The sequence below is a fragment of the Sinohyriopsis cumingii genome, chromosome 4 (assembly GCF_028554795.1).
Source record: "Sinohyriopsis cumingii isolate HCF-2022 chromosome 4, ASM2855479v2, whole genome shotgun sequence".
Lineage (NCBI taxonomy): Eukaryota > Metazoa > Mollusca > Bivalvia > Unionida > Unionidae > Sinohyriopsis > Sinohyriopsis cumingii.
Window position 1 is genome coordinate 140,564,319 of NC_142964.1, and position 12,670 is coordinate 140,576,988.

The 12,670-nt window shown below is 36.4% G+C and overlaps 1 protein-coding gene across 1 annotated transcript in view; it reads right to left on the reverse strand.

The window, feature by feature from the left end:
* Positions 1-2,203: 2,203 nt before the first annotated feature.
* Positions 2,204-12,670, reverse strand: part of LOC149802208 (testin-like) — a 31,718-nt gene continuing 21,251 nt past the window's right edge. Inside the window, exons 4-7 of the mRNA XM_089956619.1 lie at positions 8,592-8,819; positions 8,041-8,256; positions 5,418-5,576; positions 2,204-4,479 (exon numbers count right to left, since the gene is read on the reverse strand). Coding sequence (XP_089812745.1) covers positions 4,252-4,479; positions 5,418-5,576; positions 8,041-8,256; positions 8,592-8,819 — 831 coding nt within the window. The 3' untranslated portion in view covers positions 2,204-4,251. The remainder of the gene's footprint in view (positions 4,480-5,417; positions 5,577-8,040; positions 8,257-8,591; positions 8,820-12,670) is intronic.

Here is a 12,670-nt window from a genome sequence, read left to right on the forward strand (position 1 = left end):
TTAGGGAAAGTTCCATTTCTTCGGCATTATATTACCAATAATGTGTTTAAAAGGCCGTCAAAGCAAGCAAAATCAAATCATTAGTTTTTAAGTTTATTTTTCGTGCAGAAATTCTTTTTTGTTTACACCATTATGCATCGCTAGACTCGATATCTGTTTAATGTAGGAACAATAAAGAAACACATGGAACAATTTATCGCTCACCCACCAAGATGAAGCTTAAACTCGCGATCCTTGCATGCATAAACTAGATATAAAAATAGGCTAGTAAAGCCTGATGCTAATTGGCAGACCTTTGAAAGTACCTTCTATAAAACCTGGTGTGTAAACTATCGCTTTCTGACACAAATAATTATTGTCTTTCCTTGAATAAAGGGAACATGCATGTATTGGTTTACCCAATTAGGCAAGTACCTTCTTGCGCAATGGTGCACCTCTCAAGCTGCAGAAAAGATAGAGCAGGGGAAGCAACTTTCTATATTTTCAATCATATGCTCGCGTGATTTACATAATTTATAAGACCCGGATTTGATAAAGACGGATTTGATACAAGTGTTTTTGAGCACAAACAAGATAAGAACAAGGGATTTTCATTATTCAGGCATTGTATGCTGTATTTAGATCTCAAGACAGAGAATGTTGTATTTCTATCTCAAGACGTTATATCTTGTATTTCGATCTCAAGACGCCGTATGCTTACATTTCGATCTCAAGATGTCGTATGCCGTAATCCAATCGTAGTTTCGACGGAAATTCAGTATCTCATCTAATAATTTTAAAAAATATCGATTTGTGCGCAATTTTAGAAATGTTTGTATCTCATAATATTAGGTAAGGTTTGAAACACGCAAATGGCACGGTATCTCAGATTTTCTAAGGGCTTGAACTGTCTTCGTAAAAACAACTCATGCCCCAAACAATTTAAAAATCTAGAACCCCACTCACAGCTCAACACATGAGATGAATGTAGTCTGTAAATACATTTATTTTCATGAACGTTTTTTCAATTTTGGGCATTCTCATTTAATTCTTAGTCAAATCAAAGTTTCAGAGTTTTGTTTCTTTTCAACAGAACTGAACATTAAACATCAAAACATTTCATCTGGAAATTGGGATTTTGTAATACATTTTTGGGAGGAGGGTTTATTTTGCATTAATGAGTATTCCACTGAGCATGGAGCAGGCAAACATGATTAACCACGACATCTTGAGTTGTCCCGAATAAAGCCTTGCTTCTCTTGTGAAGACATTTTGAATATTTTCGCAAACTTTAACAATTGATTAACTCTACTCTTTAAAACAGGAATCTATGTGTACAATTGAACCTTACATTTTAGAGTTTATGTTTTGTTGGGGGGTGGGTGGGTGTCGTTTTAACCTTAGACTAAAACCCCATTAAAGACAGAAGTACCATAAGCAATAGCATGTACACTCCCAATCTGATAAGAACTTTTCAGAAATAGAGTTAATTAGGACGTTATGAGCAATCTCAATTAGAGGAGAACTTTTGAAAGATATAATAAACTTGATCATTATGATCTCAAAATAAGGAGAACTTTTGAGAAATATAGCCAACATGGTCCAGAACAGAGATCTTTTTTTACACGACTCATATCACACAATGAATAAACACATATATTAGATAAGCGTATCAAAATTTGTATTTTGGCGACTTCAAAAGAGCACAAAAGATAAATAGATTCAAATTCAGTAAAGTGTCCAGGCTGTTTGGACAAGCTTTAAGTTCGTGTTCGAGTTGTTCCCCTTTAAAGGGCAGCTATCATTAAATGTTGACAAATGGTGAAAAGCAAATTGCATCACAATAATTTGGTACAAAATCTTTTATGTTATACCATAAAAGGTGTAAGTTTTAAGATAAAACAAAATACATATAATGATGTGGAATGTCTTTCCTCATTTTACTTTAAAACTCCTGTGCCAGGCAGTCACATGGGGGAACCTAAAGAAATTTGTTCTGGCTGAACGATATAAAAGAAGGGATGTTTTTACAAGATTCATCGTGTCCATATATGATTGCCTTTTTCCATTTATATGGAGACACGGTATCTCACTGAATAATGTGCACTTTTTAAATGCATTTTATGCTACTTACCTGCGCGGGACATAGCCATATAGTATAAGAGGCCAAAAGCCAAACCAGTATATCTAAATTGCATGATGAAATGCAAAGAGAAAATATAAATTTGCTTTACATACATAACTTTATTTAAAAGAGAGAAAACAAAATAGCGTAAAAATGATTCATAATATAACAGTATCAAAATGTAAATAAAACGCAAGAACAATATTCTTCTTCTAGAGGAATTTGAAGACGTGCTGGCATAGGATACGTAGCTCAAAATATTTCTATTTAACTGCCATACAAAACATTCCGTGACCACTAAAAACGAAGAAAGTGTTAGGATTGCTATAAGTAAATGTTCGTGGCATCAATGATCAACGGATATGTTTCAATTCTAATTAGGTTCACCTTCGAAGTGTGCAAGTGGCCGCCATTCTTTGGAGGGGGGCAATAATTTTTTTATCATTATTAACGGTAATAGTATTTTTTATATAGTATAAACTAGGCCAGAAAGGAACATGACTAAACTTGCATGTAATTCCTTTTTTAATTTCAGATGGGTAATTATTGAATTTATTCAACGAGTTTTATACATTTAGATTCTATTCTCATATAGTTTTTGTTTTAATGGAAAAAGTTTGATAGAAAGAAAAATAAATAATTTCGTTCACTCTGCTCAGACGCTGCATCTTCCATTTGTTACGCGTAAAAAAATAGTCTCAGACGCTAGCTGAATTTAATAAAACGCAGTTCTGTAGCAAGTAACATTTAAGTAGATATTTATTTTTTCCCATTTAAAAAACTATAATTCAGAGAGTAACTGTCTTTCCAAATCAATAGAACATTTGACACAGGCAACATTATTTTTCAACAATGGATCTCCGATGGAAATTCCTGTGTGATTTCACATAGTTCGCTTTAGGTTAGACGATTCGTATACATAGATTTTCATGAGAACGTTTACAATGATTCCACCTAAAGTGCATGCGGGAGCTGCGGTGGTTCAGTGGTTAGCGTGCTGCACTCAAGACCGAAAGAGTGCGTGTTCGAATCCTGCCAAAAGACACGGGCTCCTGCACAAAGGGGCGGGGAGGTTGGCACATGCCCCCTCTCCCGGATTTCACCTCTAAACATGTTTTGGCTTACATCCGTAAAACGTAATAGCTGACCACACATCATGTTTGCCCCCTGCCCGCAGTTATTCTACGAGCGCTCCTGCCAACTGGGATTACGAATGTAGAATCGTAATTTTTTGCAGTTATTATTTTAGATAACAACACATTATGTTTTTAATGCAGAGCTGTACAAAGATGAATTCAAGATCTAATAAATGTAAGAAAGAAGTTTTGGCTTTAACTGGTACTGCAAGCAATTGAAGATTTAATGTATTCAGAATTATTAAATAATCCGACATACAGAATGAATACAAATGAAGTTATTTTAATACGGCAGGTCTTGGTTCTATGGGCGGAAAAACTGACTTCCAAATTCGGATGCTTACTCGAAGCTTATCCAAACAGAACGCTCGTGCAAAATCTTGCAAGTCATATTTGTATCATATATCCTCTTGAATGTATTATAGAAGATGCTGTAGACCAATGTGTCTTCAACAAAAATGTAACTGTTGTTTAAGGTTAATTACCCAATGGTGTAGCAGCCAAAGCAATGCGGTCGTGTATGCGGATGGAACCCAATAAATGACAATGCAAGTGCGTCCGTTGGTTAAGACCATGTGATGGGGTGTTTATGAAAAGTCGCACTAGACTGGGCATGCATAATGAAGATATTCTTGGAGTAAATGAAATGCAATTTCCCCCAAACTGGTTCATATCAAGGGGATTGTACAATTTTACTAATACGGATCCGATGGAAATGGGTTTATATTCCGTGACTAATAAATACGACGGAAAATAAAATTATGGATTTCCAAAAATGACGAAATATTATTCGCAGGTCCTACAGTAACGAAGATGATGTGGATGAAAAAGAAATACAAGTTCGTTGATATATCATAACTAGGCAAAATGACGAGTAAACATTATAGAGACTACGTATGAAATTATTTGGGTATTCTTGGGTAGGAGAAAAGATAAACATTATGGCGACCGCGCGTATGAAAATGTTTTGGGTGCTCTTTGGTTGGACAATAGAGGAACATCGTGGTGACTCTATGCATGATAGTGTTTTGGGTGCTCTTTGGTTGGGAAAGAGAGGAATTGCTGCTTGCAGTCAATGCTGCAGAAGAGTTTGCCTTCCTTTAGAAGAAACTGTTGGTTGATGAGGTTCTTCCCACAGGTGTGGCAACTGAAACAGTGTGGACATGCATGCCAGTGGTGCTCGCCGTGGGACAACCCAGGAGAGTCTGCCGTTATTGTATTTCCGCACGTACTGCATACCTGGTGGTCAAAAAATGACAAGTACCTAATAGTAAAAATTACATTCGAATGATAAGAAAATAAAAAAGAAACAAGAATGGGAAGTGAAAGAATAAGGAATTAATATTTGTATTCTTCCATCTGAATCTTCTAAACATTAGTGTATACTAAACTGTTATTACGAGGGAGAAAGAAATGGATGCAGCGAAAGTAAGACAATGGTCGTTCCCAATCAAAGTAAGAAATGGATGGTTTGAATACAGAACAAACTATATTCTTTACATGACAGACGGCTGTATATTTATGTTTATTGTTATATATGGTATGAATCTACGTCTATATACCCAACTTGGAAAAGGTTAAGTGACAAGAGGATTTCAGAACAAGTCAGACGATAATGTTCAGGTAACGGTTTAAAGGCGTTTTGCACGTTGTCAGGAAATGCACATCGCGTGCCCTCCATTATACGGAAGTTGTGATGAAAATTGTCATCCCTGATTTCTCTGAGGGAAAAATGGGTTCGATGCTGATAGAAAAATAATGATCATCTATCTTAATGAATTGTCCTCTACATCATATATGCCGAGAAGACGTATTGAAAACCTTATTAGAATTAAAAAGGCAGACGAAAGTTTGTAAGCACGAGATTTCGCCGTAGATATTTATGCCGTATCATTGAGCCTCGACTGATTCAATTTATTCAGATTTGGCTGATGAAGACTCAAAAAGCATTTAAAACGACCTAAATAGAGTTATGTACCAGTCAACAAATTATTTTAGTAAGCATAAGAAAATCTAAAGAATATCTTTCAGATTTCTGATTTTATTTTAATCGTTTGGAATAACGTTTCTAATTAAAATTCATGATTGATGAATTTTGAGGATTTACGTGCTTGGGCTACAATTAAAACGGGGGATAAGTGAATATATCTGCTTGTTGTCATTGCAGGATTGCTTACCTTGCTGTATAGTCTGTCAAAGCACCGAATGCAGTATGGGTTGGTCTGCTGAGCGATGTATCGCTGTCCGGCCAAGGGTGCATCACAGTACCAGCAGCAGAAATGCTTCACATGCCACGACTGGTTCTCTGCCTGCGTGTACTCGCGCGCAAATATTATCTGGAGAAAGAGAATCAACTAATTGATGATTCTAAAAAAGAGCCGAACTGATCGAATGAGTGAATGGCTGACTGACAGATTATACGATTGATGTCTGATTAAATATGAAACATGACGGTTCACTTTCAAGCAGGTTTATGCGGTGATTGCAGATATGCAACAAGGTGTATGAAAACCATCAGTCTCAATGATAAACACCTCTGGCAATGCTTTTGTTTCCACGATGCATTCAACAAACGTCATTTCTACAAAGCCATATACTAGTGGCATTCTGAATTATCTGGATAAATTTATGCGGCTTCTCACCATATTTATAATTCATGACAAAAGATTCGAACTCTTGATATAAGTGTTATGTATATTCAAGTTATTTGTTGTGCTTGATCTTTGTCCGTGATTGAGGGGGGAGTAATTATGGCCTACATGACTTTTAAAATTTTTTAAAAAGTTGTTTATTATGTTACGACATATTATGAATTGTCTAAGTCTGTCATGATCTTTATCAATCTTTTTAGATGCACATCACCTGTCCAATAGTTGTTCTTTTTCCCTAGCAAACTCGACGTGGATTTGGCTATTTTCATTTATTGTTTTTTTGCAATTCTGAAACCTCTGTCGATATGCATCACGTACCAACCCATAACCCTTCAAGATACATTCCTTGACCAAACCATAATCAGCACATGCTTCTACTAATAGTGAAGCATAAACTTCAAGAGCGTTGTAATTACAAAGTCCAGTGCTCTCTCTGCCAGTTAAATTACAAGGAACTTTTGTGAAGTGAATGCTGTTTGCTTGCCAGTTCCAAACTAATATTTTAGTTCAAGGTCTAGCCTTGTTTGGAAACTTACAATGTTCTGGAAGCCATCCTTTGACCAGCATCCTGGTGATTTTATTATGTCTTAGGTTTTTATAAAAGGTTGAGATAAACGAAACTATTCCATTTATATCTTAAGATCTGTATGTGGAATCATTTTCTGTTATTCAGATATAATTTCAGAGGAACCATGTATTTAAAAATTATTAATTGGAATTACAAAGTGCTCATTGACTTTTTGGAATAAAAACTGTTTTGTGATAATTGTGAATTCATTCAAAGACAATCTGGATTATAGCATTGTTATCCATCAAGTCTGTTGGTACATCAACCTATTAAAGACTTTTGGTACATCAGCACATTCGAGATTGGAATTCATTCGGAACGGTCTTTTTTGTTGATGGAATATTTGGGATTATCTGGGATTTAATTCACAATACTGTAAGTTCCTGTTATATTTTCACTATGTAACTCGGAGAAATAAATTTATTTCTTAATTTTACTAAACTTGCTGGCTTCATTTCTTTCTGATACAGTCCACAGAATCGTAACATATAAAGTCGAATTTTTTAGATAATGACTTTTAAGTTATTATGGCTTTGCGACCAATAACCTAATTTTCATCCACTATCTAGACTAAACTTGTCAAATAATGTTTATAAATAATTTTGTGTTAGTTCTGGTGAAGCTGACGGAAGACTAATCTGTTAATTCTTACAGTGGTAAGTCGACCGATTCCAGTCATAACGGTAGCAAAAAGATCACAACGCGCAATGGAAAGATATCTTCTTGTCGAGTGAAAGTTGAATTCCACCTTACGAAATTGAGACATGTGAAACGAAGGCAACGGAAAATAAGAGCTTGTGGCTGGATCGGTCGATTTTAATTTTTTGACAGAAGTCCGAGGTTTCAATCATATGAAAGTAGATTATCAGTAACTTTTTAAGCATAAAGGCACTGTCGGGTTACCTGGCTAAAATCGCATGTCTCGTTTTTTCCTAGACATAATAAGACACTGCAAACAAACCTGCTCCTATCTGTGTGGAATTGCACGTTTCCTACCGTATTCTTAATTACAAATTCAAATTACACCCCTTTAATACGAAGTAACTTGATTAGGTAGCATCACTTGAAGTAGTCAAGACAAAAAGGTCTGTAAATTGACAGTTTCATCCATCAAACATAGGATTAAATTCAAGTAATAAAATATTCACATGCACCGTGTATAACCAGCTGTTGATGATTATAAGCTAATGTATTTATGTATTCAAGAGGTTTACATCATTAGTGCGTCCACCTCGGATGCATGCAGGAAGTCGTGGGTTTGATCCCCGGCCGAGTCATACCAAAGACTTAAAAAAATGATACTAACAGCTACCTCGCTTGGCGCTCAGCATTAAGAGGTTAGGATTGGTCGGCCTGGTGCCAGGATAATGTGACTGTGTGGGACATCATGCTATATGTCTGCGGCATGATGCCCCAGTGCTAGACATCACTATAAACTGCCACACTACAGACATCGTAGCGATATGACTGAATATTTTAAAAAAAAGCTACGTTAAAAAGTCAAAATCCAACTCCAAATACATCATTAGTGCAAAGAATAAAAATTAGTGACGTGTTTATTTTCTTTGTGTTTATATTTACCTCGTCACAAGCAGAACATCGAGGGTAGATGAGGTCGGCATAATGACGTCCACAGTAGATATCGCCATGTTTGTAAAAGCAGATGTTGTCCACTAAGAGTTCTTTGCAAGTAGCACAAGTAAAACAACCCGGATGCCACCTCACATCCTGTCCCATCCTTCCCGTTACCATGGCAAAGCTTCCTGGCTCCATCTTTGACTTGCATCTATGACAGACCTAAATAATAGATTCAGTATTGAGCTTTCTGACCCTGAACCTTGTTTTAAAATAATACTCATTCGTCGTATTTGACTATTCGTTCTAGAACTATTGTTCAAAATAATTTCAATAGGTAAACAAATAACAGTTTCTATTTTCAATGTTAACATTTTAAAGTTGAGACTTATATTTTCTTTAAATTAGCTTCCTACACTTTAGTGTCAAATATTATGCTCGTCTTTTCTGTGAAAAATGTATTGTACATTCAATTTCGCAATCTATACATGACAAGAACGAAACTGATCAAAAAACAATTTTTTAAAAAATAATTAGACCAGAATGAGATGATATACATAAATGCCAGACTCGGGAATTTCTCCAACACTGCCAATTCCCGCTGCCCTTGTCTTTCTCTTCATTGCAAATTTATGGAACTTTTGCAACTCTTTTTCGGACAGGTTATCACAGAATTTGGGATGCAGGTCGTGAAGCGGAAGTTGTTTTTGGAGTTGTCTTCTCCGAAGTCGCGATGCGAACAATTGCTTGTCTCTGGGTAACATGGAAATATATGTCTGGGATCTCTGAAAATTAATAGATAACTAATGTAAAGCACATCTTCGTTAGCTAAGATTCCTATATGTCAACCCTATCTACACCATGGTGGATCGATCAGATATTTCAGTGCTTTGTCCTAGGGACATCTACTGGATATCACATTTGCCTCCCTTAGTATGTAATGCCAACAAACCAATAGCATATAAGAGTGGTTCTCTGTACATAGCCCGTAAATGGTAAATGCAATTGACTGCAAAATGATACATTGTAAGTTTAACTTCGAAAGTATGACTAATTACCAGAGAGACGCAATTACATGTGTATTTGAGGGAATTGATCTATTTGCACAAACACGAGCCAGCAGTACACAACTACTGATTTATGAGTCCATTCCGGCTTGCCGTCGCATCTAAAGAAATTCACAGGCTAGAAGTATTGAAATATCTAATCGATCCGCCAAGGTGTAGCAAAGGTTAGCATCTCGGAACTTTGCCTAGCGAAGATCATGTAAAGCAATGAATGCTTTGTAACCATTTTGATGTAAACAGAAAGGCAGTAATATACTGAGAGTTAACTGAAAGATAAAAGAGTCGATTGGCAGCTAAATTAAATAGATACGTAGGTAGGTAGGTATAATATGTGCTAATAACTTTTTACTTTTTTGAAGTAAAAGATCTGTAAAATATATACGAGAAACTGTAACTTCATTTATCACGTGTATTTAGACCCTCTTTTAAAGTTAGAACCGATGAAAATTGACCTGCCAGACCTATCGATCCAGTTCTGTTAACATATTTTTGTCCCATACCAATGGGTACGGCTGTAAGCTGCAGCAATTCTCTGATATATTATCTCACGCCACTCCTAGGATGTCTGAATGGATGGCGCCATTAGGACCACTTTTGCTCGATGTGGTTCACGGCCTCCGAGTAATGGAAATGTTATATTGCACAAGTAACAGAGCACATAATAGTTCAACAAGAGAAGCGGTGATATGGGTATGAATACGCTACATAATGCTGGATTATAGAAAGAAAAAAATAATCACACGTAATTAGAGCGAGAGACAGTACCGGCTTTCATCGCTTGAACAGTGTTATTCAAGAATTGCTGGAATGAAATAACCATTGTGTAATTTTGGTTACAAAGAATTAGTGTGCTTTAAACATAATTATATTGCTATACACAAGAAAACCAACTGAATATGTTACGATTTCTAACAACTTAAAATTACCAGTCTCTTATAAATGTCTGACGAAACCACTGAACATTATAAGTCATTAGGTTTCAGTTCATGTATTAGCACTACTGATTTTTTTACTTTTCAGAAAATTTTAAATCTCGCACACGTCCTTTCAGCCTCGAGATTTCAAACAAAGTTGGCATCAAAAGTCACTTATCTTAGTCAATATATGGCACTGCTATAACTATTCGTTTTACTGACCAGGTTTAGAGACCACACAACGCAAATAATGCAGAGAAATATATTGGTCTTTTGTATATTGTATTTCAACCACTATCCCAAAAATGAAGCTGTTCTCCAGTCCCTATTCCAAAAGGAACACATTTTCCACACCTTTAATCATCTTATCTCTTGTGCAGATAATAGTCCATTTGTCTATTGGCCTCTCTTTGACACGTATCATTCATATCTTTCACCCAAATGGTTGTACAAGCGCCAACACTTGGTCTAGAATAACTGAATTTAAATTCAGGAAACATAAACGATTGAGTTATTAAAGGAGACAACAGTATTAGTTAAATATCGCACGGAAGTTCGCAGGTAAATATACATCAAGGAGATTCAGAATTGTATCGTAATAAACCTAGGCATATGCTATACTAATTATAGCTTGACTAGATTCTAGTGATTATTTGTCAATTACGGGGAATCGGTGTTTCGGTGTTGGGAAGAAATTTCTCATCCCGAGTAATTATCCAGTTTATGGGAGCATACGTCATAATTCATTGTATTTGGTCGTGTTTGTATTGCATGTTCGGCTTGGAAAGGCTTAATGATGAATCATACAAATGTGAAAAAAAAAATCAAGCAAGTATTAAACTAGAGTTTCGTGATGAGTGATCATTATATGATTATAAGAAAATGGCTGTAGTATTTGCGCGTTCAAGAAAGTTTCACTTGACAACGAATGTTACCTTGAGATCCTTAGAAGTAAAGGAAACATGGACTATCAAGTCATGCTAGAAAGACGCCTTGATGTAACACTAGGTTTGCTTGGGACACACACACACACATACATACATACATACATTCATATATATATATATATATATATATATATATATATATATATATATATATAATGATTCAGGGGTTATGCAAACTAGGTTCAGTTACAATGATTTCCATACTTTTCAAGGTCACCATAGTGATTAAAGAATCACATTGTTGTTCTTGTAAAGGTCAAATGAATAAAGTGTCCTCTTTGCTCAAGTGTGTCGCCGTGTGTAACCCTGACATAAGAAACGAAATAAATAAGCGCAAATCTCTGTCCACTTGCTGGACTCCGTGGAGCTTGGGGAGCATAAGTGACGAAATAATAGTCTTCCGTTATGTGAAAATAAACACCAAATCCTCAACCAATAAGTCTGAGACAAGGTCGTATACGTATCGTGAATAATTCAGCCAGTGACTTGAAACAGTACATTCTTCTGAGTGAGGGAGACTGGCCATTAAAACTAACAAAAGCTAACCAAGCTATAAACCTTTCGATATAGATAAAACTTCCAGGCTACGATTGAGTTTGTGTGTGCTTGTGTGTGCGTGTGTGTGTGTGTATGATTGTAATTTTTAACGTAGCTTTAACCATTTTTCAGTCATTTTGCTACGATACAGTGTGGCAGTTTATAGTGGTGTCTGGTACTGGGACATCATGCTGCAGACATATAGCATCAAGTCTCACCCTGTCACATTATCCTGACATCAGGGCGACCAGTCCTAATACTAACCTCTTAATGCTAAGAGCCAAGCGAGGCAGATGTTAGCAACATTTTTATAAATCTTTGGTATGACTCGGCCTGAGTTCGAACCCGCGACCTCCCGCAGCATCGAGGCGGACACTCTAACCACTAGGTCACCGGAACGTTCGCTCGGATGTAGAGCGAATAAAAGAATTAGCTCCATTCCGTTTTTTAAAGGGTAGCTTACTCTGGCAATCAACATGATTTGTCGAGATCCCATTAACGTATTTCCACAGAGAGCTCTCAACTTGTCAAGAAGTGTCGTGCAATACAGAGTTATGGAAGACTACAGTGAAGCTGAGATGCTCGAAATTTCAGATCTCAGTACGTTTCACAAGTGAGACGCATCATTATCCGCCGTAAAGGAAACTTGATTCCCATTAAAGCTTACACCCTGGCTAATATTACACAAGGCTACTCTGCCAACATTGATCAAGGGCGAGTTCTTGAATATCCCAATCTATTACTAATCCTCTGCAGTGTTTAACCTTTATAAATATGGCTATCACAAAGATGACTGCAGAAGGACAACAACCTCACCCAGATGTAAGCGGGAGGGTCACGCTGGATCGTCCTACACAACGTAATTTTCTCGTGCTAACTGCATGGGAGAACCATTTCTCGTACTGAAAAGAGCGCACAAAGTAAAAACTTGAGAAGGAGAGCTAGAAGTAGGTTTGCTGGGAGTACATATACACAAACTTCAGCGGTTATGCAAACTTCGTTCAGTTACAATGATTTCCGTATCTTTTAAAGGTCGCCTTAGTGGTTAAAGAACACAGTTGTTCTTGTAAGGGTCAAATGACTGAAAGTATCTTCTTTGCTTAATAAAATTAAGGCCTAAGCTTCCCTGACCGGCTCGACATTTTATAGATGCAATATTTCCATTTAACGC